Raw genomic sequence first — 21,361 nt, 5'->3', positions numbered from 1 at the left:
AACATTTTACTCAAAAATTCCCAGAGTTTGGGAAATTTCCCAGGCTACAGAAGCACTGGTCCTGGGGACTAGCGCTCCGCCCCCCAGCCGGCCTCTGTGCCTGGCCCCGCCCAGAGGGGCGGAGCCTCCCAGGAGTTCCAATAAGGCCACACTAAAGATGGCGCCAAGAAGGCAACAGGGCGCTGCTGGATTAGCGCATGCGTATTGTTGGCATCTGAAGCGCGAGACTAGCTTCTACCCATGCGCATTGCCTGAGGCTGGGGCGTGGAGAAAGTCACGCCTGCGCAGTGTCTGAGTTCGACAGCGGCGCCTGCGCAGTACCCGGGGCGGGGCGGCCCAGCGGCTGCGCACTGGCTGCTCCGGGTCCCGACACAAGATGGCGGCGGAGGGGAGGGCGCGGTGGAGGCGGGACGGTAGCAGGAAGCGGAGCGCTCTCCGGTGCCCCCAGCCCCTGACCTCACACGCAGGTACCGGCCGCGCCCGGGTGGGCGGGGGCCGCGCCCCGGGAGATGAGGCGGGGCGGGGCCGCGCCGCCGGGAGGGGGGGGTGAGGGACCCGCGCGGCTGAGGGGGAGGCGGCCCCGGGTCCTCGGCCGCCATCTTAGAGTCCTGCGCGCCCTGCCCCCGGCCGCCGCTGTCCGCGCGGGGCCCGGCCGCGGGCTCCCTCTGCCGCCGCGGCCTGGGGCCCGGGAGCGCGTCCCCGCGCCTGCGCCCTCCGGCAGCCGGGCAGCAGGGGCGGGCGGGCACTAACGCGGCCTGTTCTCGCCCCGTAGCGCCCGCCGCGGGCCAGGCGCGCCCCCGCCCGCTGTGAAGATGCGGCCGCAGCCCCGCGCAGCGCACGGCGTCGCTGGAGAGGCGCGCGAGGCCCGCGACCCAACCCGCAATTGTAAGTAGCTCGGCGGCGCCCACGGAGCTCCGCGACCCCGGCCCGGCTGGACGCCGCCCGGCAGCGGGGAGCCGGGCCCTGCTGTTCCGCGTGTCCTGGCCGCCAAGGGACGGCGCCTCCGCGCGCGGGATCTCCAGCCTCCTGCCTCCGCCTCCGGGTATCGCCGCCTCCGCCGCCGCCGCCGCCTGACCCTGCACCAGCTGCGCCGCGCCGCGCACTGCCCCTGGCTGTAACGGGCCCTTTCAGACTGTACGTTAGGCTCGTGTCATTTCTGTTTGATGTTCATGTGAGTTAACACAAGCGCATTCTTCTGCTTCTCGCCAATGACCTTCCCATGTGTTACCCATTAAAAACAACAACCAAATCATTAGTTTGTCAGTGTCGTTCTCAATAGAAATAGCCCGGGGGCTAGGAGGTACACACTCTGGTGTTGAGCAATGACAGTTCCATGGGCTGTGCGGCCAGACTGACACCCAAAAGCAGTGCAGGGATGAGTTGTGATGGTGTTCAACTTTCCCAGCCCCAGCGAGCAGCCCTGCCTTTGGGATGACAGGAAATATCTTCACAATTTCTCCCCCCTCTGCTGCTCATTCCTAATGGCTGCACCCCTCCTTCTGTCTGATTATAGAGCGAAACATGTAAAATCCCCTATTGATGAAGTGGAACAAATCATGCTCCTTCTGGCTGTACTCCCTTGCTGTGTGTCTTCTTCCACCTTACTGTACTCTGTTTTGGTAGTTACCACTTCCAGGTTATAAGTCTTTGGGGCAGGGACCAGATCTTATGTCTGTAAAGTACTGTACACAACACTGATAACATAACCAATATATAATGGTTATTTTGGATCCATTTTAAGTCCAAGCATTGGTGAGATACAGGCCAAAGTGCTCCTCCAAATATTCCCATCAGCATGGTCCACTGGAGAGAGAAGGGGACTGGGTATAAGGGACCTGGGTTTATAGTCTACTCAGCCACACTTTCTTCAGTGAGTTGGGAAGAATCACTCTCTCTGCTTCCATTTTCCTGTCTGTAAATGGAGATGGCACTTCATTTGTTAAGTACTTTAAACTCTCTGGGTGAAAAGCATTAGCTAAATATTATATACGCCACATATCAAACCTTGCACCAACTTCTGTCATTTTATTGAACACTTTGTAGCCTGTAAATAGCTGTAGCTTCTTGAAGTCCACACCTGGTTTATTTTGGGCCTTACCCCACTACATTTAAGTATAATGCACACAATCTGTAACCGAGGACACACCAGCAATCCTATTGAATAAGCATAGGCTTGGGTCTTTTACATATTTTTCTAAAGAGGAAGGATTAAAAGCTTTTAGAAGTCAGCCAAGATGGGTGATTAATGTAATGGACGATGCAATGAAGCTTGTGAGGCCGGCGCCCTGTGAAACACAGATTCCAGCTATGGGCTGGTGCATGAAAGTGACTTTAGCGCGGGGCTGAACTGTTGCTTTTTTCCTGCAAAATGATTGAGCCAGTTTTGCAGCCTCTGCTCACTCCTGGTTAGGATGACTGTAGAGGTCACCCTGGGGTTGGAGTGGAGGAAACAGCACAGATATGCAAAATTAATAGAACTTCTCCACTTGCCAAAGGGTACAAATATTTGTATGTTGTGGTGCAGGCTAATAGGTGCTCTCGGATAATATACAGCCTTTCAGCTGTGGGCTTGTCTCTTGCCTGGCTCTGGAGAATCAAGACTTCTAGAAGACCTGCACACTTCCATTAACCCACTATATTGCCTTTACTGGGAGAAGGAAGGAGGGTGGTTCCCTCTTTGTGGCACCTCCCCCGCCAGGCATGCCTACCAATACACTTCAGTTCTGACCTGCACCACATTCTCCTTTTGTAGTTAGCACCACAGGCAGCCAGTGCTCATTCCTGATTCATAGAACTTCCTTCTATTCCACTTCTGCTGAACGTGCTGCCGGTTGTGAAATGTGCAGGAAGGGAGTAGACTGAGTGACCACCAGATTTATCACGTGACCCAGGATTTTAACATGGGTCTCTATAGATGAAAGATGAGAGCATGGCCACTTTGCACTATTATTTTATATTAGTGCCACTTAAATAAACTTCTTTAATGGCAAAGAGGTGCCACTGTCTTAGATACTGAATTGGGGGGGGGCAGAAGGGTGGTGAAATACAAAGGCACCTGCCCAGTTGGAGTTGGAAAAAGGGGGTAACTGCTGAAAACTCCTTAACATTCATCCCTTTTTCCTTGCTTCACTGTAGAGCCAGCATGTTGAGGTTTGATAGAGAAGCCATCTCTGATACTTGACCCAGGACAAGTGTTTTGATCGCTTCACAGGGAGGGTTGACTGAGAAGAGAAGAGCCTGTCTCTCCAACTGACAACATTTAATAATACTTACAGGATGCTTTAGCAGTATGACCTAATTAACCTCCACGTTCCCTTTTGTGGATAGAGATAGGAGTGTCACCCCCATTTTGCAGCTCAAGAAATTGAAGTACAGAGAGGTGCGGTAGCTTGTTCAAAGCCCTGGAGCAAGTCAGTGACAGGACCAAGGAGTTCTTGCCTCCCAGCCTGTGTTTGCTTGTGGATCTCACAGGTTGTCTTTCTAAGAGCACTGGAGTTATTTTATGTAGTACTTGAATGTTTAATAGATGCCTCAAGTTTAAAGCTAACAAAGTTTGTGTGTGTATGTATTGTTTTAAGCCAATGCTATCTTATAAAGATTACGGGAGCAGATGAGGGTGCACTCTGTTCCTGGTATGGTTGAGATGGGGGAGGGCTGCATATGTTCTCAGGTGAGAAGTGGTTTCTCTTCCAGGTAGGCCAGTAGGGTATCAGACACTTGACCTTTCTGATGAGGTCTAGTTGTAAGTTGTGTGTTTTTTAATGCTGCTAAGTGATTCCCCTCTTGTGTGCTGTTCAGAGTTAAAAGTTCCTATTAATCAGTGTGTAATTAGGTTAACAGCCATCTGTAACAGCTTTCTGCCATGGAGTCATGTGCTCCCCACCCCGTTTCAAGCCCTCTGTTGTTGCTGATACAGGATTGTATTGCTAGAGCTAAGCTGTTGATCTGGCTCTGGGCACAGGGCCAGCCTTGCACAAATCATATTTTGATGTGCTGTTTGTGTATATTTTCTCTAGTGCATGTTCTGAGAAATGGCCAATGAGAATCACGGTAGCCCTGGGGAGGAAGCTTCTCTGATGAGTCACTCACCTGGTACCTCTAACCAGAACCAGCCCAGCTCCCCGAAACCCATCCGACTGGTGCAGGACCTGCCAGGTACTTGTTCTGCTGTTTAGGGGGTCAGGGATATGATTCTGGAGCCCTGTGGCAGCAGAGAGGGAGAGGAGAAAGTTTAGGGGAAGGAGCCTCTCGGAGCGGTAGAGGGGATTTTGGGATGATATTTTCCCCCTTCCCACCCCAGTTTAGCATGTGCTGTGACAGTGATGGGGACTGGAGCAGCAGGGTTGCTGTCCAGGGCTGCTCTTGTGCTGATACTTTTCCTGTCTCCTAGATGAGCTGGTGCAGGCTGGCTGGGAGAAGTGCTGGAGCAAACGGGAGAATCGCCCTTACTACTTCAACCGTTTCACCAACCAGTCACTGTGGGAGATGCCTGTCCTGGGACAGCACGATGTCATTGTGAGTAACTGTTTGCCTCCGGTGGTCATAGTGATGCAGGGATGCCCTACTGGGATTTATATGGCACTCCTGTTGGATTGGTATTATAGAGAGAGCTCCTCTTCTGAGGGTCTGCTCCTCTCTTGGGATGAAGGTGTCTGGTACTGGCAGGACACTGTGGGGAAGCAGCTTATCCTGCTACAGGTGCCTTATCTGGCTTTGGCTAGGCATTTCTCTTTTTGGGGTGGGGACACTGCTGGAATTACCTACTCTCTTCATGTGTCAACCTATAATGCCCCAGTTTCTCTCCACTTGAGAGATTGGGGCAATGAAATGGGGAAGACGAGAGCTTGTTCTCTCCAGTTGGAGTTGTGGAAGGCTTGTGAACTAATGATTCTTGTTGTAACTATCCTCTTAGTCGGATCCTCTGGGATTGAATGCTGCTCCAATGCCTGCGGAAGGAGGAGTGTTGGAAACCACTCCGGAGAGCAAGCCAAGGAAGAGGAGACTCTCTGAGGAAGTTCAGCCCAGTGGTAACAGCGTGAAGAAAGCTAAGGTGGGTCCTAGTTCTCTGTAAGGTGTCCTTAAGCACATCCAGGTTGGACTAAACACTAGAATTAATGTCAAATATAGTTTAAGATTAGACAGAAGGAGGGTGGCTACTAAAGAATTGGCCAGCAGATGGCAGAGCTGAGTTTCTCATGGAAGCTCCTACAAGAACTGAAGATTCTGTGGCGACACATTTTGAATATTGAGGAAAAACCTGGGTTGCTGAGGGAAAAGGGAGTGGAACTGAGGCAGTCTGCACTGGGCTAAGGCTGCTGAATGCCTGGGAAGCAGAGAGACGCCTACAAAAGGGATTAAGGTGACAGGATGACTCCAAATTTCTGACTGTCTCATACTACAGATAATGTGTCTAAGTACAGTGCAGCAAGTGGGCAGAGCCTTGTGTATCAGCCTGCTGGGCCTGCGAGGGGCATGCTCAGGATCTGACTGATCACCATATGTGGCATTGGGAAGGAATTTTCCCTCTAGTCATGTTGGCAGTGATCTTGGGGAGGGGGAGGGGGAGGGGTAGTTCGCCTTTTTCTGAAACATGTGGGTGTGGGTCACTTGCCAGGATTATCTGGATATATCTCACTTAATCATTTCTATGCCATTGCAGAGGCCTGGGGCACTTGTGTCCCTAGTTCCCTCCTATTCTTTCCCCGTGCACAGAACAGTCTGGTCTCCTGTGGGCTGTGATACTTTAATTGAATTTTGGTTCCTGGGTTAGTGTGCGGGTGCTGACTGGTGTTGGTGGCCTGCGATGTACAGGTGGTCAGACTGGATGATCTGGTGGTTGTTTCTGGCCTTGCATGCTGTGCCTCTAAAGGGAAGGTTTCCTGTCAAACCAGCCTGAAAGTAACCACTCCTACCAAACCAGGAAGTCAACTGAAAGGTGCTTCCAGTAACGAAAGGCCAAAAATATCCGATTCCATAGTGCACAGCAGATGGGAGGCTGTGTCCCAAGAGAGTGAGGCATTCGTTTGAGGGAGGTGATGAGGGCTGAAAAGCACAGGCCAAGGTGAGAGAGAGAGCACACAAATCTTGCTGCTGTTGATCAAAACTGCAGCAGTTGAATCTGGGAGCATTAGCAAGCACAAACCAGTTGGCAAAGAGAAGATTCTTCCTAGCTGTTGTTTTTGTGAGATGGTGACTGGGCTGTGAAAGAGAACCTGTCAGGGAGGTGTCCTGGAGGACTTTACAGCCAAGAATCTGTGAGTGAATCTCTGTGAATTGCAACATTCTCTGAGGATTGAGTAAATGGGAGGACTAAGGATAGGAATACGATGGGAGGATAAGCTGAAGGTAAGCTTTGAGATCATTGTGTTCAAGTGAAAGATGTTCAGTTGTTGCTGATGTTAAGAGTTAATGTTTCTGTTCAGAAGAGTTTTACAAAGTGGTGGTCGCGGCGCTGTGACAGGAAAAGATATTTAAGCCTCATTACCCTGAATTCCTAGAGTGGCACAGAGTAAGTAATCCTAAAGGAATGGCTGTACAAAGGCACTGTCTTCACTGTGTGTCCCTTCCTTCCATGTGTGAGACTTGTATTAGAAACAGAAATCAAGGGGGCCTGGAACTTGATCTCAAAGAGTCACCTGAACTGTTCAAGGTCAGAGGACAGCCCCAGTTACTGTCTAGTAACTCAGCCCCATGTCACCTGGCACCCAAAGAACAGGAAAATCGGACTCAGACCTATGCCCAATAGTTATTGTACTTGTGGCGGTGAAGGAATTGTGTGTGCCTCTGTGCTGGGAAATGGGCTATGACTGAACAACGGGGTAATGTAGGTGCCCATATTTGTGTATGCCAGAGGCAACGTGAACATACTCTGTCTCTAGCCATCAGCTGGGCATCCTGAGTTCTGCACTGTTGAGGGAGTGATTTGGGGGATAATTGGCATGGTGCCCCAGTGCCTTATTTTCTAGGGTAATGACTGGCATTTCTCACTCTCAGGTGGATGTTCCAGGGACCCCTACTGCCCAGCCAGTCCCCAGTTCTCCCAGTATTCCGGGAACCCCTATTTTAAAGTTGTGTGGTATTACACCCGAAGATAAACAACAGGCAGCTCTTTTACGACCAACTGAGTGAGTTGTCTCCTCTTTGCTTCTGTTCTTTCCTTGTTACCAAGTTGGGGACAGCAGACTTCCCCCATGCCTGTGAAGGAGAACTTGGCAGGCTCCAGGTTGGGGAAGTCTGGGTGGTTCAGTCTTCTGACTGCTGGTACGTCCCAAGGTGACTTCTTTAAGGGGAGACAATTGGTTAAATATCTGACCATCCTGACGACCGTTCCTTCTGCCGCAGAGTATACTGGGACCTGGATATCCAAACAAATGCAGTGATTAAGCAGAGGGCACCCTCTGAAGTGCTGCCTCTGCACCCCGAGGTGGAGCTGCTTCGATCCCAGCTCATACTGAAGCTGCGGCAGCATTACCGGGAACTCTGCCAGCAGCGAGAGGGTAAATTCTTGTGTGTGTCTCTCTCTCTCCCTTTCCCCCTACCACTGCAGTGCCTTGCTTTCCTTCCTTCTGTCTCATCTTCATCTGCCCCTCTAGTCTGTCTCTCCTCTTCCCTGTTCTTTGCCTTCCTTAGGTGGCTCTCTAAAATTGTGTCAAAGGCATAAGATTGTAGACTCCTCAAGCAGAGCTTGCATGCAGCAGGATGAGACCCTGATCCAAGCATCTGGGCAGTGCCATAATTAGGGCTCTACCAAATTCATGGTCCATTTTGGTCAATTTCATGGCCATAGGATTTTAAAAATCAAAATTTCATGATTTCTGCTATTTAAATCTGAAATTTCAGTGCGTTGTAATTGTAGGAGTCCTGACCCAAAAAGGAGTTGTGGGGGCAGTCGCAAGGTTATTGTAGGGGGGTTGCGGTACTGCTACCCTTACTTCTGTGCTGCTGCTGGTGGCGGCGCTGCCTTCAGAGCTGGGCAGCACGAGAGCGGTGGCAGCTGGCCAGGAGCCCAGCTCTGAAGGCAGAAGTAAGGATGGCATGTTGTGATATTGCCACCCTTGTTTCTGCGCTGCTGCTGTTGGGGCACTGTTTTCAGAGCTGGGTGCCCGGCCAACAGCCGCCGCTCGCCAGCCACCCAGCTCTGAAAGCAGTGCAGAAGTAAGGGTGGCAATACCGCAACCCCACTAAAATAACCCTGCGGCACCCCCCACCACACCCTTTTGGGTCAGCTCCCCCAATTTGAGAAATGCTGGTCTCCCACGTGAAATCTGTATAGTATAGGGTAAAAGTACACAAAAGACTAGATTTCATTGGGGGAGGACCAGATTTGACAGTCCGTGACGCGTTTTTCATGGCTGTGAATTTGGTAGGGCCCTAACCATAATACTAATATTAAATAGTAATAAGCAAACTTTTTTTCTTTTCCTCTAGGGATTGACCCTCCACGGGAATCATTTAATCGCTGGATGTTGGAGCGGAAGGTAGTGGATAAAGGGACAGACCCTCTGTTACCAAGCAACTGTGAGCCAGTAGTCTCTCCTTCCATGTTCAGAGAAATCATGAATGACATTCCCATCAGGTACTGCTCAAGCAAAGTGCACCTGTGGAGTTTCTGTTCTTAGGGGATTTTTTACTGCTGAGTTTCACTTTCCCCAGTGGAGAAGCAGCAAGCTTGAGTGAAGGGTGGGAGCTGGCCCTGATGCTTCCTGCTTGGCGTGGTAACTGGGAGCTGACTGGGATACGTGTGTATTTGTATTTGTTTCAGATTATCCCGAATCAAGTTCCGCGAGGAAGCCAAGCGACTGCTATTCAAATATGCCGAGGCTGCGAAACGGCTTATTGAATCCAGGTTGGGATTGTCTCTTGCAGTTTGTATTATCCGCTTCTGAGAGCAGAGAATATTCTAAAGCCTTTCTAGAAGTGGCAGTTGCATCCCCACCTTGAATTCTTCTCAGTATTGGTCACCTCTTCTCAGTAAGAACGAAGCAGGACTAGAAAAGACCCCCAAGAAAGGCAATGAAAATGATCGGCAGCATCCTGTGGGGAGCAGATCAGTAGGGCATGAGTTTGGAAAGATTTATGCTATTGAGATCGTGAGAATCTGTGAAATGCCTGGCGCAGAGAAGGCCAACCAGGTGCTGTGTATCCTTGTGATAAGACAAGAACAGTAGCACCTATGGTAGGAAAAGGCAACCCATTTAAAATGGATAAAAGGTAATATTACACAGCGTGTGAATGCTCTGTGGAACTCTCCATTACAGGATAGTATTGCGACAAATAGGTCAATCCTTTATTTTTGCTAGGCTTTCTATTAATGAGGATAGTATGTGCACAAGTTAGGTTAAAAATAAGAGCTAAAGATACTTCAGGATCAGGAAGAGAGAACAAATTCCTGGCTGAGGTACAGAATGGCACAGTGAGATGCCATATTACTTTTCATTGAGAAGCATTGGTGGCTGAAGCAAGGCAGAGCCCTGCCCCAAGGAGCTCAAAATTTAAACCCTATACAGATAGTCCAGTCCAGACATGGTAGAACAGTGGTCCCCAGTCTTTTTCGTCTGGCGGGTGACAGACGAGCCACGGAGGACCGTGGCGGCGGATGAGCATCCGCTGAAATGCCGCTGACAAGCGGCAACATCAATAGGCGTCGCTGCCGAAATGCCACCAAGAAGCAGCGTCATCTAGAGGCATCACCGCCGAAATGCCGCCGAAAATCGGCAGCATTTCGGCAGCGACGCCTCTGGATGACACTGCTCAGCGGCATTTCGGCAGATGCTTGTCCGTCGGCCAGTATGCTGGTGCTCTTAGATGCCCCAGCAGGTGCCATGGGGCCTGCGGGCACCGCGTTGGGGACCCCTGTGGTAGAAGGTTGCAGCTTCCATTGATTCAGTTTTAGTTTTAGTTCATTGGGGAGTGGAGGATTTTATGCCTTCCCTTGAAGCTTCCAGTAGTGGACATCTTTGGAGATGAAAGGACTATTAGTCAGTTAGGACAATTCCTTTACCTCCAATTCCTGTTGCAGAGAGGAGAGCAGCCATCTACATTGTCTTGGAGACAGCATGGCAGGTCCTGATCAGGAAGGCATCTGAGAAACTGCCCACAGGAATCCTGGATGGCAGTGAGAGGGCGCTGCATTGTGGAAGACACGGCTGCCACATTTCCCCCACTGATAGGGGGGCCTGTGTTGGGAAGGGACATGTCACAGCAGCTGTTGGGTAAATTCCTATTTCCCCATTGTGTGCAGGAGTGCGTCACCAGACAGTAGGAAAGTTGTGAAATGGAATGTGGAGGACACCTTCAGCTGGCTGCGACGGGACCATTCAGCCTCTAAGGAGGACTACATGGTCAGTATCCCCTTTCCAGCTCAGTACAACTGAATGCACTGAATTGAAGAAAAGGTAGAGGGCAAGGAAAAGTCCCTCGTTGGATAGTTTGTGGTTGTCTTCTCACTTACAGCTGCTTTGTGAGATAGAAGTGTTACCTGCACAAAATTCTCTGTTACTCACATACTCTAGGGGCACTCACCCTTACCCTGTTCCTAGGGCTCTGGTGTGACCCTGCAGTCTGTGGGTTTGCAGGGTCTTTTACCAGTGAAAGAGCCTTACACTGTAATATCCTGCTTAACCTCTATTTATTAACAGTCACCAAAACAGAATGCACCCGCTATGCAGACCGTGCTCACCACTCCCAATAAGGCAGATGTTGGCCAGTCAGGATCAGGCCATCTAGGGGACTCCAACTTCTGCACGGTGTGGTGGTTGGCAGCGTGTTGAGGTCTGGCAGCTGATCTTGGGACTGTGTCCCGGAGTTGCTCATTTTACTAAAATATTACTAAACAATTTTCTAACCAATCCTAACATATCAAAGAACTAGACAGAGACCATACAGATTAAACCAGAGAAATAGGGGCCAAAAGGCAAAACAATAAAGTATAGATTTTACAATCACAACTGTTAAGTGATTTCTTGTCCGACAGAACGCCATCAAACCAAGTTTTCTGTAACATCTGAAGCTCTGTTTCTGTATCTGGTGATGATGGCGCTATTAGTACAGGAGCCTTCTTAGCAGCCCGGTATTACATTGATTTGATGCCATTTAGATGGAATGTGAGGATGTGACTTTCTGCTTCTTGGCTAATGTCTGCTGCTCTCCTAATATGGCTGCAGACAAAGGCCTTGTCCGTACAGAGGAGAGAGCCTGGGGGGGGGGGGGGGAGCGTAACCCCGAGAGAGAGTGGACCCCCGGGAGAAGGGCTGTCGCAGTGAAAGGGGCACCCCCACACACCGCACGGGGCCAAGAATGGGTACGATCTGTGAGTCTGAGACACCTTGTTAGAAGCCCGTGTGAATTTGGTGAAAGGCTGGTGGAGAGGTGGTGATTGTGGTGTGTAAGGGCCTCTCTCTCTCTCTGACCCTGCAGGACCGCCTAGAGCACTTACGTAAGCAATGTGGGCCCCATGTGTCTGCTGCAGCCAAGGACTCTGTTGAAGGCATCTGCAGTAAGATTTACCACATATCGCTCGAGTATGTCAAGCGGATCCGGGAAAAGCATCTTGCCATCCTCAAGGAGCACAATATATATGGTAGGCAGCAAGCTCTGAAGAGGCACAGTACAGTGCAGCACATGACAACAGAATGATGGAATGCAACCTAGCCTGTCCTAGTCAAATGCAACTCGTTGTAGTGCGGGGCGGTGTGCTTTCTGAATCCTAGGGGCCATGTTTGATTAGGGTAGACCTGGTGGGTCCAGTGGTAGCTCAAGTGACAATAGCACAGTAGGAGAGCATTGTCTGGTTCTCCTTCCTTCCCCGCCACCTTCCACCTGCATCTTGAAGACTAGATGGCCAGTATCCTCTAATGCCTCCCAGATGTCTGCTTCCCGCCCCACCATTTCTCCATCCCCTCCTCCTGGTCCCTACTTCCTCCCTTACAAACCTGCTATCTTATTTCTGTTAGGCTATGTCGACACTAGTGATCTTACAAGTGGCACAGCTGTACCGCTGCAGATGCACTGCTGTGGGGTCTTCCATGTAGCCGCTCTATGCCGACGGGATAATTAAACTACTCCCAATGAGTGACAGTAGCGATGCTGGCGGGACATGCTCTCCTGCCAAGTCACTCGGGTATGGGGTTTGTTTTTGTTTTTTTTCCCCACCCCTGAGCAATAATTTTTTTGCTGACATAAGTGTTAGTGTAGACATGGCCTTAGACTCCAGTTTACACTCTTCCCTGGGCCCCACAGCAAATTAAGCAGCTGTTGCTGATCTGCGTAGACATCAGCAGGGGGCAATAGAGAGATTCTTCTTGCAGCACCAGCCTGGGGGCCTTGATTTTCCTCTTAATCTGGCTTGTCTAGTGTTCCAGTTTACATCAAAAGCCATAGCTTTGTGTCTATGGATGCCCAGAACATTCCCTGAAATCTTGGGATTGATTGGCTACAGTGTCTAGAGTTATTGTGTTACAGCCAGAGGAGTGCCATTGAGGTGAGTGTAGGGACTTGCTTCACTTGGCCAACAAGTATTTAAAGTAAGCTGCAGGTTCAGCTCTTAACTGGGTGCCTGAGTGGACTGCCTGGTTGACCTGTGATGTGGCCACTCCAGTCCTGTCTCCTTATGTGTTTGGAGTGGGGCCTACTGCCGTCGCTCCAGACCCATCACTCCTGTCTTTGGGGTGGAGGTGGGGCCTGTCCCCTTAGTGTGCTTGGGTTCTAATGTGACTGTCTTTCTCTGTCTCCCATATAGCCGAGGTAGAAGCACCAGAGGTCCAGGACCGGCTTGTATACTGTTACCCAGTGAGACTGGCCATCCCTTCCCCACCAGTCCCCAATGTCGAAATGCACGTGGAGAACAATGTGGCATGTGTTCGGTACAAGGGGGAGATGGTGAAAGTGAGCCGCAACTACTTCAGCAAGCTGGTAAGGGCTGTACTTCAGTCCTGCTGAGCAAGAGAAACACTCACCCTTGTGAATTGCCTTTTAATGGGAGCGGTCTGCCTTCTCCTTGCCGTCTGAGAGGGACTCTGAAACAGCATGGTCTCTTTCCACACTGCCAGGGGAATTCTGCCCAGTGGTGGTTGCTTGACTTTGAGAGAGAGTTTGAGAATTCAGAGATCCAGCGGGGAGTGGGGGGAAGAATGTAGAGGCCAAAGCAGGCCTCAGTGTATGACAAGGAACTACACAAACAATGAAATATTTATGGACTGGCCTATGGGCTCCGAATGCCGAAGGGTCTAAGTGAAAACTGATCATTGCCTGCTGTTACCCAGCCCTTCAGTATTAGGCCACTCGTTAAAAGGCCATCCATTAAAACTTAGAGTGCAGGGTATTTAGAGCCAATAAAAGGCAGCAATTCCTCCATGTGTAGGCGTCCTGTGAAACACGTGTCATTACTGGTCACCGAGTGAAGGACCATGGCTAGGTCATTTTATGACCACTAACATGGAATAATGCAAACTAAAATCACAAGTTCACCCGTTTCAGGGTGTTAGCTGATCAGTAGTGGGGTCAGAAAGGAATCGCCCTCCCCATATGAGCAACTTTGCTCAGTTGGCCGGGTGCCTCATTAGCTTTTTGCCTTTGAAGCATCAGCTATTGGCTGCCTGTGCTGGACTTGACGGACCAGTGGTCTGATTAGAGATGATCAGCCTGCACAAATGTATAATGAGGGACAGTCCATGCCCTGAGGGAGAAAAGAACCTGGAGCGGGGCCGGCTCTTCGTTACATGTTTGTCCAGTGCCTAGCGCAGTGGGCCCCTGACCTGGCAGAAGCCTCTAGCTGCTACTGCAACAGGAGTATTAAATAATAATACCTGCTGAAGTCAGGACAGCTCCTACTGTCTGTGGGGAGGCTTATCTGAAGAGTGGTGTTAATAGGCCCCCAGGGTCCCGATTTGTGTCACATGCCCACCCCACAGCAAGCCCCACTCTGGATGTGGGGTCTGTGGTGAAAAGTAAGTTCCCTCTAGTGTCTAGCCTGCAGTGTGCCACATGAAAAGTTGGAGTTCCTGAAAAATGCTACAAAGCTCTCTAACGTCTCTACCTCTCCTATCACCTCAGTGTCTGCTTCGCTCAATGGATGGGATTGTACTAGCATCCACCATCTCTGATTCCTTATAACTTCAGTCAGCATCCTGTGGCTCTCTAACTCTCCTGCTTCCTTTACTGCTAGTTTTAATGACCTGGGTTTCTCTTCCAGTGGCTTCTCTATCGGTACAGTTGCATTGACGACTCTGGCTGTGAGAGGTTTCTGCCCAGGGTTTGGTGCCTTCTCCGTAGATATCAGGTACTGGTTCCTTCTCAGCTTTTGGGCAGCAGGCAGCTCTGGTGGAATTGTAATACTGACACTGTGAGCAGTGTTCTGGGAGACCCAGCAGAAAACTATGAACAATTGATCCAGAAGTGGAGCAGAGTTGGGCTAAAACAGGGTTTTCTCCGAGATTTTAGGGTAGGGTGCTACGCTGGGGAACAATCACGTTGTCTTGACATTAGCCCTCAAGCTTGGAGAAGTGCACACATTTACCAAATGAACCTGAGTTCCAGGTGAGGGGAGCTTCCTAGGAAGGAATGTGTGGTGATTGGTGATGTGTGATGGTGGGGCCCAGTTGGACGAAGTGTCTCGAGGGCAGTCTTGACTGTTCTGGAGACTTGAGAGTGTGGGGCAAAAAAGGGGTGCAGTCAGCCTGGTGGAATGGGGTATGTGGCCCTGGGTCAGAGTGCAGTGAGAGGGAAGCAATGGTGGCGCTCAGCTCTTATGGGAATCACTCACAGAGGGTTTGCTCTCCTCAGATGATGTTTGGTGTTGGTCTGTATGAAGGAACTGGCCTGCAGGGGGCACTCCCGGTGCATGTCTTTGAAGCCCTCCACAAGCTCTTTGGAGTGAGTTTTGAATGCTTTGCCTCGCCCCTGAACTGCTATTTTAAACAGTACTGTTCGGCCTTCCTGGACACAGATGGGTATTTTGGATCCAGGGGGTGAGTCTTGCATTCTGTTGCCCTTGCCATATGTATACCTATGTGCGTGCATTTTTGGCTGGGGTGGGAACTCTATCCTGAACTTAAATTCTCATTGATGACAACTAATAACTGATGACATCAAAAAGGCTGAGTTGTTCATTGCTATTTTGCTTCAGTCGTCACTTAAAAAGATTAGTGGTGACCAGATATTCAAATAGTTAATATGGACAGCAAGAGGGAAAGAACACAAGCCAAAATATGGAAAGAAAAGGCTAAAGAATCTGAAGCAATCTCAGAACTTTTAGCAGTTATCTTTGAGAACTCATGGAGGACAAGTGAGGTATCACAGGACTAGAAAAGGGCAAACATTGAACCTATCTTTAAAAAGGAGAACAAAGAGGACCTGGGAAACAGTGGATTGCTTACAATTTGATTAATAGTCTCAAAATTAGGCTATTAGAAGATAATAGCAAATATATAGGAATAACTAGGATAGATTTGTCAAGAACAAATCATGTCAAACCAACCTAATTTCCTTCTTTGGCAGGATTACTGGCCTACTGGTTGTGGGTCGTGATATATGTTGATTTTTAGTAAGGCTTTTGGCACGGCCCCACATGACATTCTTATAAGCAAACCAGGGAAATGTGGTCTAGAGATGGAATTACTATAAGGTGGGTGCACAGCTGGTTGAAGGACTGTACTCAAAGAGTAGTTATCAATGGTTCGCTGTCAAACTGGGAGGATGTATCTAGTGAGTTCCCACAGGATTCAGTCCTGGGTCTGGTACTAGTCAATATTTTCATTAATGACTTGGATAATGGAATGGAGATGTGCTTATAAAATTTAGGGATGACTCTAAGATGGGAGGGGTGGCAAGCACTTTGGATGGCCAGGATTAGAATTCAAAATTAGCTTGATAAATTGGAGAATTGATCTGAATTCAGCAACATGAAATTCAGTAAAAACAAGTGCAAAGTACTTCTTTTAGGAAGGAAAAATCAAATGCACGGCTGCAAACTGGGGACTAACTGGCTAGCTGGTAGTACTGCTGAAAAGGTTCTGGAGGTTCTAGTGGATCACAGATTGAATGAGAGTCAGGAATGTGATGCAGTTGTGAAAAAGGCTAATATCCTTCTGGGGCGTATTAACAGGTGTGTCGTATGTAAGACATAGGAGGTAATTGTCCCGCTCTGCTCAACACTGGTGAGGGCTCAACTGGAGTCCTGTCCCCAGTTCTGGGCACCGCACTTTAGGAAAGATGTGGGCAAATTTAAGAGAGTCCAGAGGCAAGCAACAAAAATGATAAAAGGTTTTAGAAATCCTGTTGTATGATGAACGGTTAAAAAAAACTGGGCCTGTTTAGTCTTGAGAACAAACAACTGAGGGGGGACTTTTTAGAACAGCCCTTTACAGATGTGAATAATGTTACAGACAACACTGACCAATTGTTCTCCATGTCCACTGGAGCTTGGACAGGAAGTATCTGCAGCCATGGAGAGTTAGGTTAGATACTTGGAAAAACGCTCTAATTCGAAGTGTAGTTAAACTCTGGAATTGGCTTCCAAGGGAGGTTGTCGAATCCGCATAACTAGAGGTTTTTAAGAACAGGGTTGACAAACACCTGTCAGGGATGGTCTAGGTTTACTTGGTCCTGCCTCAGTACAGGGGGCTGGATTTGATTTTTGGGGTCCCTTCCAGGCCTGGTTGTGAGGGTATATGGGCATAGATTGGCTATGAAATGAACAGGACTGTGTTGCAAGCCTTGGATTTGGCTTGTTCATTAGGTCTGTGGATATATTCCCCTCTCGTTCTGAAGGAAGAGGGAGCCTCAAACAAGAGATTGAAAATAGTGAACATGGAGCCAAGGAATGTTGGCCTACAGGTTCCCAGGTGAAGTGTCTCTCCTTGGTGACCGTTTGTGCCACAGGGGAAGTAAATGTGGCAGGCCCTGCTCTGCTAGGAAGTCAGGTTGCATGTGGCTGCCCTTTCACAGATGCTGATGGTTTCTAAGATGTTTGAATTAACAGTTGGTCCTCCCTAACTGGGATCTTTTCCCTTGTTCCCTTCAGCCCATTCCTGGATTTCATCCCCATAAGTGGCTCTTTTGAGGCAAATCCTCCATTCTGTGAGGAACTGATGGATGCCATGGTCTCTCACTTTGAGGTACGTTCACTTATCCCTGTCACTGTGCTTGGACTGGGACAGTCCTCTCTCTCCCCTCTGCTGCTGTCCCGCATCCCCATGGCAGGGTTACAGATCAGCAGGTCACTGAGGACTGGGGCAGCTCTTATGCTGGTCTCAGAGAAGGGTGCGTTTCCTTCTCACAGAGCCTGTCGTGCTTGTCGTTACTTGATCAAAAATAAGAATCTTCTTTCCTTTTCCTTGTGGATTAGAAACTGCTGGAGAGCTCCAATGAGCCCCTCTCCTTCATTGTCTTCATCCCTGAGTGGAGGGACCCTCCGACACCAGCCCTGACCCGCATGGAGCAGAGCAAGTTCAAGCGGCACCAGCTTATCCTGCCAGCCTTCGATCACGAATACCGCAGCGGGTCTCAGCATATCTGCAAAAAGTAGGTCTTTCTCGCAAGTCTGGGTTGGGATGCTCTTGAGATGTACTGCGTTTTAGAGAGGCCCTTGGCAGGAATCCCCTTCTCCGAGGTGACATTGGTTGGGGTATGGAACAGGCTAAGAAAAAAGCAAAGTGATGTATCCAAAATGAACCTCGAGCACATCTCAGATTGGGCTCAACAGACAGTATCAAGGCTCACCGTATTTGTGTATATTTCCCTACTATTAAAAATGGACGTCAGCCTCTCCCTCAGGGACATGTCTCTGACCTGTGTATGTCAGATCGTACTGTGGAGAAGAGCCATGTGCCACTCGCCAGCATACAGTCTGAGGTGCGGCTGGCTGAGCAGAGTAACTTTCTGGGCTTGTCAAGGTCCTGTGGCCTCTGCCATTCAGTAACAGTTAAAAAGAAGCAGAAGCTTGGGCCAGTTTTCACTATTGGCGTCTGTATGGCAGGCTAACAGCTTGCTTGGTGGGCAGCAAGTTGGTTGGCCCAGGATGTCTGACAACATGATTTTCCGTAGCTGGGATGGTAGGAATTCCCAGCTGTGTATGTTGGAGTAGGAGCTGCGCTGCAAGATCTGTACAGTGTTCCCTCTTCTCTAACTTGTTGAGCTTCTTGCAATCTTCCTGTTCCCCAGGAGCTAATGGTACTGCAGTATGTACTTAGCCAGAGCAGCCCTTGTAGTGTCCATGGGAAGTAACACACACTGATTCTCTGAGGTTCTCCTTTGGAAGCCTCTTGACCCCATGTGGGCACCACAGAGCTCGCAGTGGGGTCCTAGCTATAGAGCTGTATTGGCACGTCAGGACAGATACCTCCCAAGTGAGGGGCTGTGTGCTGCGTCTTTGAATTTTAACTAACCGGTATGGCTATCTTTTAAGAGAGAATGGCTGTTCCTCAGTACACACAAGGGAAGGGAGATGGGGAGGACATTAGTGTGGGAGGGTCCAGGTGCAGCTGAGCGACTGGTTGGACAGGCCCACGAAGCGAGTACTGAGCACCTGTCGTCTTCCCTTGCAGAGAGGAGATGTACTACAAAGCCGTGCACAACACTGCTATCATCTTCCTACAAAACAACGCAGGCTTCACCAAGTGGGAGCCCACGCCAGAGCGGCTGCAGGAGCTCATCACCGCCTATAAGCACTCGGGACGGACCCTCAGTTCCACGGGTTCCTCCTCCACCACCTCTTCCTCCTCCACCTCTTCCTCGACAGCAGAGAAAGATCGGGAGACGGGCGGAGAGCAAAGCACCAGCCGGGAGACCAATGCCAATTAATCTGCAGAGAGCAGTGTGTGGGGACAGACAGCAGGGGGCGAAGGTAACAGTGCTCCAGAGGAGGGGAGGTTTGATGTGGCAGGTGGAGAGACTGCTGGCTGTGTAGTCCCAGGCCTGGGGGACTCTCTTCAGGCAGCTCCACACTGCTTGCTTTCCTCTGTAAACCTGCAAGGCCACTTTCCTCACCAGAGTGGAGGGAGATTCCCTCGCCTTATGCCCCGTGGGAAGAAGATCGGCTGCTGCCCTAGACGAGGGGCAAAGAAGCCAAACGTCGCAGTCATAGGAAGAGTCTGCAGCCCCTTCAAACACTAAAGCTCTGAGGAAGCGGCAGCTGGAGCTGGGATGGATGAAGGAAGGACGGACGGACGGACTGACTGACAGAGCTGTGGCCTAGAAGGTCCCTGGCAGCTGGCTGAAGCCTGTTGTTTCCAAGAGAAAAGCCGGCAGGGGCCAGAGGCTCTTCCTGCTGGCCGGGCACATAACCCAGCTCCGTGTTCACAGTGTAAATAGTTCTGTCCGTGGCGACCAGGCTCCCTGCAGGGTTTGTTTCCGTAGCGTCCATGTTTCCTTTCCACATGTGCGAGTTCCGTGTTTGCCGAAGCTGTTTACCATATACAAGAAAAGCAGAGAAAAGGAATTTCTTTTTGTGTGTAAAAACGTCTTTGCAGCTGTTTTGTAGTCGTTGTGGTTTTTACCCAGAGCCCACTGGGCTTTATTTAACCTCCTTGGGTTTTGTTTTTTAAGGATTAATTTAACACCGCTAACCGTTTTATTACTTTTATCAAAGAAAGCAAAGGAAAGTCTATTTTTGATTTTTGTTTCCTAGTTCTTAGGGACATTAAAAACCAGCATTACAGCTCCACTTGGTGTCGGTGCTATTCCTCATCTTGGGGGGGCTGAGGTCTGTCTGTAGGAGGCAGGGCCTGCCCTGCCCGCCCTCAGATTCACTGCCTTCTCCTGTGCCCCTGGACTGGGTGAACTCTAGGAAAATGATCATTTCTTACGGAATTACACTTTGAATCTGTTTATCTGTAGGGTTTGTGGGTTGAGTTGGTCAGAGTTGTGTGCAGCATTGCTAAAACACAGTATATCCAAAATGTCTGGGAGTTAAATAAAACTGGTCCAACGATAAATAGCAGAGACTGAGGGATAGGCAAGGGAAAAGAGACCATTTTGCTGAGATTTAAAATGGCACGTCAGTGAGAGGGGAGAGATGGTAGGCACTCTAATACATCGGCCATAGGCTCCTTAGAACCACACCAGAGAGGGGCTTTCACTCCAGTAATAGAAAGAATGTTTCAGAGGACATGGAGGGGGAGGTATCAGCGTTCTGTTAGTGAAGTCGAGTAGGGAAAATTTGAACTGGCTCTTAGAATAACGGGGGAATCAGCTAATAGTGCTGAGGATTGTGGGTGACATGAGCTCCCTTCTTTGTATTTGAGGAGAAAGGGGCAGAAGCACTCTGCATATGCTGGAATCTGAGGTACTGGGACTTACAGAGGCCTTGGAAGAGGAAATTGCTATAGTTCAGGCAAGAGGAGAGAGGCCTGATACAGTGTAGTTGAGACCATTGTGAATGAGATCCTGTTCAGCCAGGGTGCAAATGTAGGTGAAGATGTCAGGACTGGAGACAGTGATGGCAGCCAGAGATACATGAGAGGATGGAGCTTGGCTTGGGGAGGCACCTGCCCAAGAGCAGCTTTTTGGGGTTTGGGACATTTAACTGAAATGATATAAAGCCACAGAGAGGCCTAGAGGGCAGTCCGGGAGGATTTATAGATTGGTGGGGCCATTGTGTTTATCTAATTTGATTTTCTGTATAATCCTGCCTTTTCCTGCATTAAACCCATAACGGCTGGCTCAGCTAAGGCTTATCTTTTAGATTTAAAGACTCCAAATAATAGCGCATCCACCACATCCCTAGGTAAGTTCCAGTGATTAATTCTCCTCTGTGTTAAAATGTGTGCCTCATTTCCAGGCTGCTTCCAGCCATTGGATCTTGTGCTGTCTTTGTCTGCTAGATTGAAGAGCCCTTTTCCCCAGGCAGGTACTGACAGACTGAGCAAGTCACCTCTTAATCTTCTCTGATCTAAATGGTTTGATCTTCTTGGGTCATACGCTGTAAGGTGTAAAGGCAGGTTTTCCAGGCCTCAAATCATTCTTGTAGCTCTTTTCTGAACCATTCAGATTTTTCAGGATCCTTTTTAAGTGTGGCCAGGAGAACAAGACTGTATCCAGTAATGAACTCACTAGGAGTCACTGGAGATCCCTAAATATGCACCTGAGTATTGTCAGGACAAGGGGGTAGCTAAGGTTAAAGGCAAAGATCTCGTGCATCGGGAGAGAGGGTAGATAAGAGAGCAGAGTTGGCTTGTGACTCTATAGAGGAGGAGGCAGTGACAGCGGTCTTCCTCAGGCTGAAATGTTTGGAAAATTTCAGCCAAAATGATTCAGCCCTTTCTTAGAACAAAGCAAGAGGGAAATACGTTGTTTTGCCCATGTTCATAAATTCTGACACCATTCCTTTGAAAAGCTCTAGGACCTCCCTGTTTTGGAGTAGACACTT

At 49.5% G+C, this 21,361-nt stretch overlaps 1 protein-coding gene across 3 annotated transcripts; it reads left to right on the top strand.

The window, feature by feature from the left end:
• The first annotated feature begins 369 nt into the window (after window positions 1–369).
• PCIF1 (phosphorylated CTD interacting factor 1) lies at window positions 370–19,657 on the top strand. Of its 3 annotated transcripts, none has more exons than XM_054045271.1 (17): window positions 370–467; window positions 773–885; window positions 4,017–4,155; window positions 4,391–4,515; window positions 4,913–5,050; window positions 6,994–7,124; window positions 7,342–7,496; window positions 8,428–8,575; window positions 8,762–8,845; window positions 10,241–10,340; window positions 11,416–11,578; window positions 12,737–12,909; window positions 14,189–14,275; window positions 14,779–14,963; window positions 17,018–17,111; window positions 17,342–17,517; window positions 18,540–19,657. In XM_054045271.1, the coding sequence occupies exons 3-17, from the start codon at window positions 4,032–4,034 to the stop codon at window positions 18,793–18,795; spliced, it is 2,139 nt and encodes a 712-aa protein (XP_053901246.1). In that variant the 5' UTR covers window positions 370–467; window positions 773–885; window positions 4,017–4,031; the 3' UTR covers window positions 18,796–19,657. The 3 variants fall into 3 exon arrangements, with proteins under 3 accessions (XP_053901246.1, XP_053901245.1, XP_053901244.1); XM_054045270.1 differs by having other exon boundaries at window positions 773–1,134; XM_054045269.1 differs by having other exon boundaries at window positions 773–1,171.
• Window positions 19,658–21,361: the final 1,704 nt, after the last annotated feature.

This window comes from Malaclemys terrapin, chromosome 12 (assembly GCF_027887155.1).
Source record: "Malaclemys terrapin pileata isolate rMalTer1 chromosome 12, rMalTer1.hap1, whole genome shotgun sequence".
In the NCBI taxonomy this organism is placed as follows: Eukaryota; Metazoa; Chordata; order Testudines; family Emydidae; genus Malaclemys; species Malaclemys terrapin.
The sequence above is the reverse complement of the archived record's forward strand: the minus strand, read 5'-3'. Positions and strand labels throughout refer to the sequence as shown.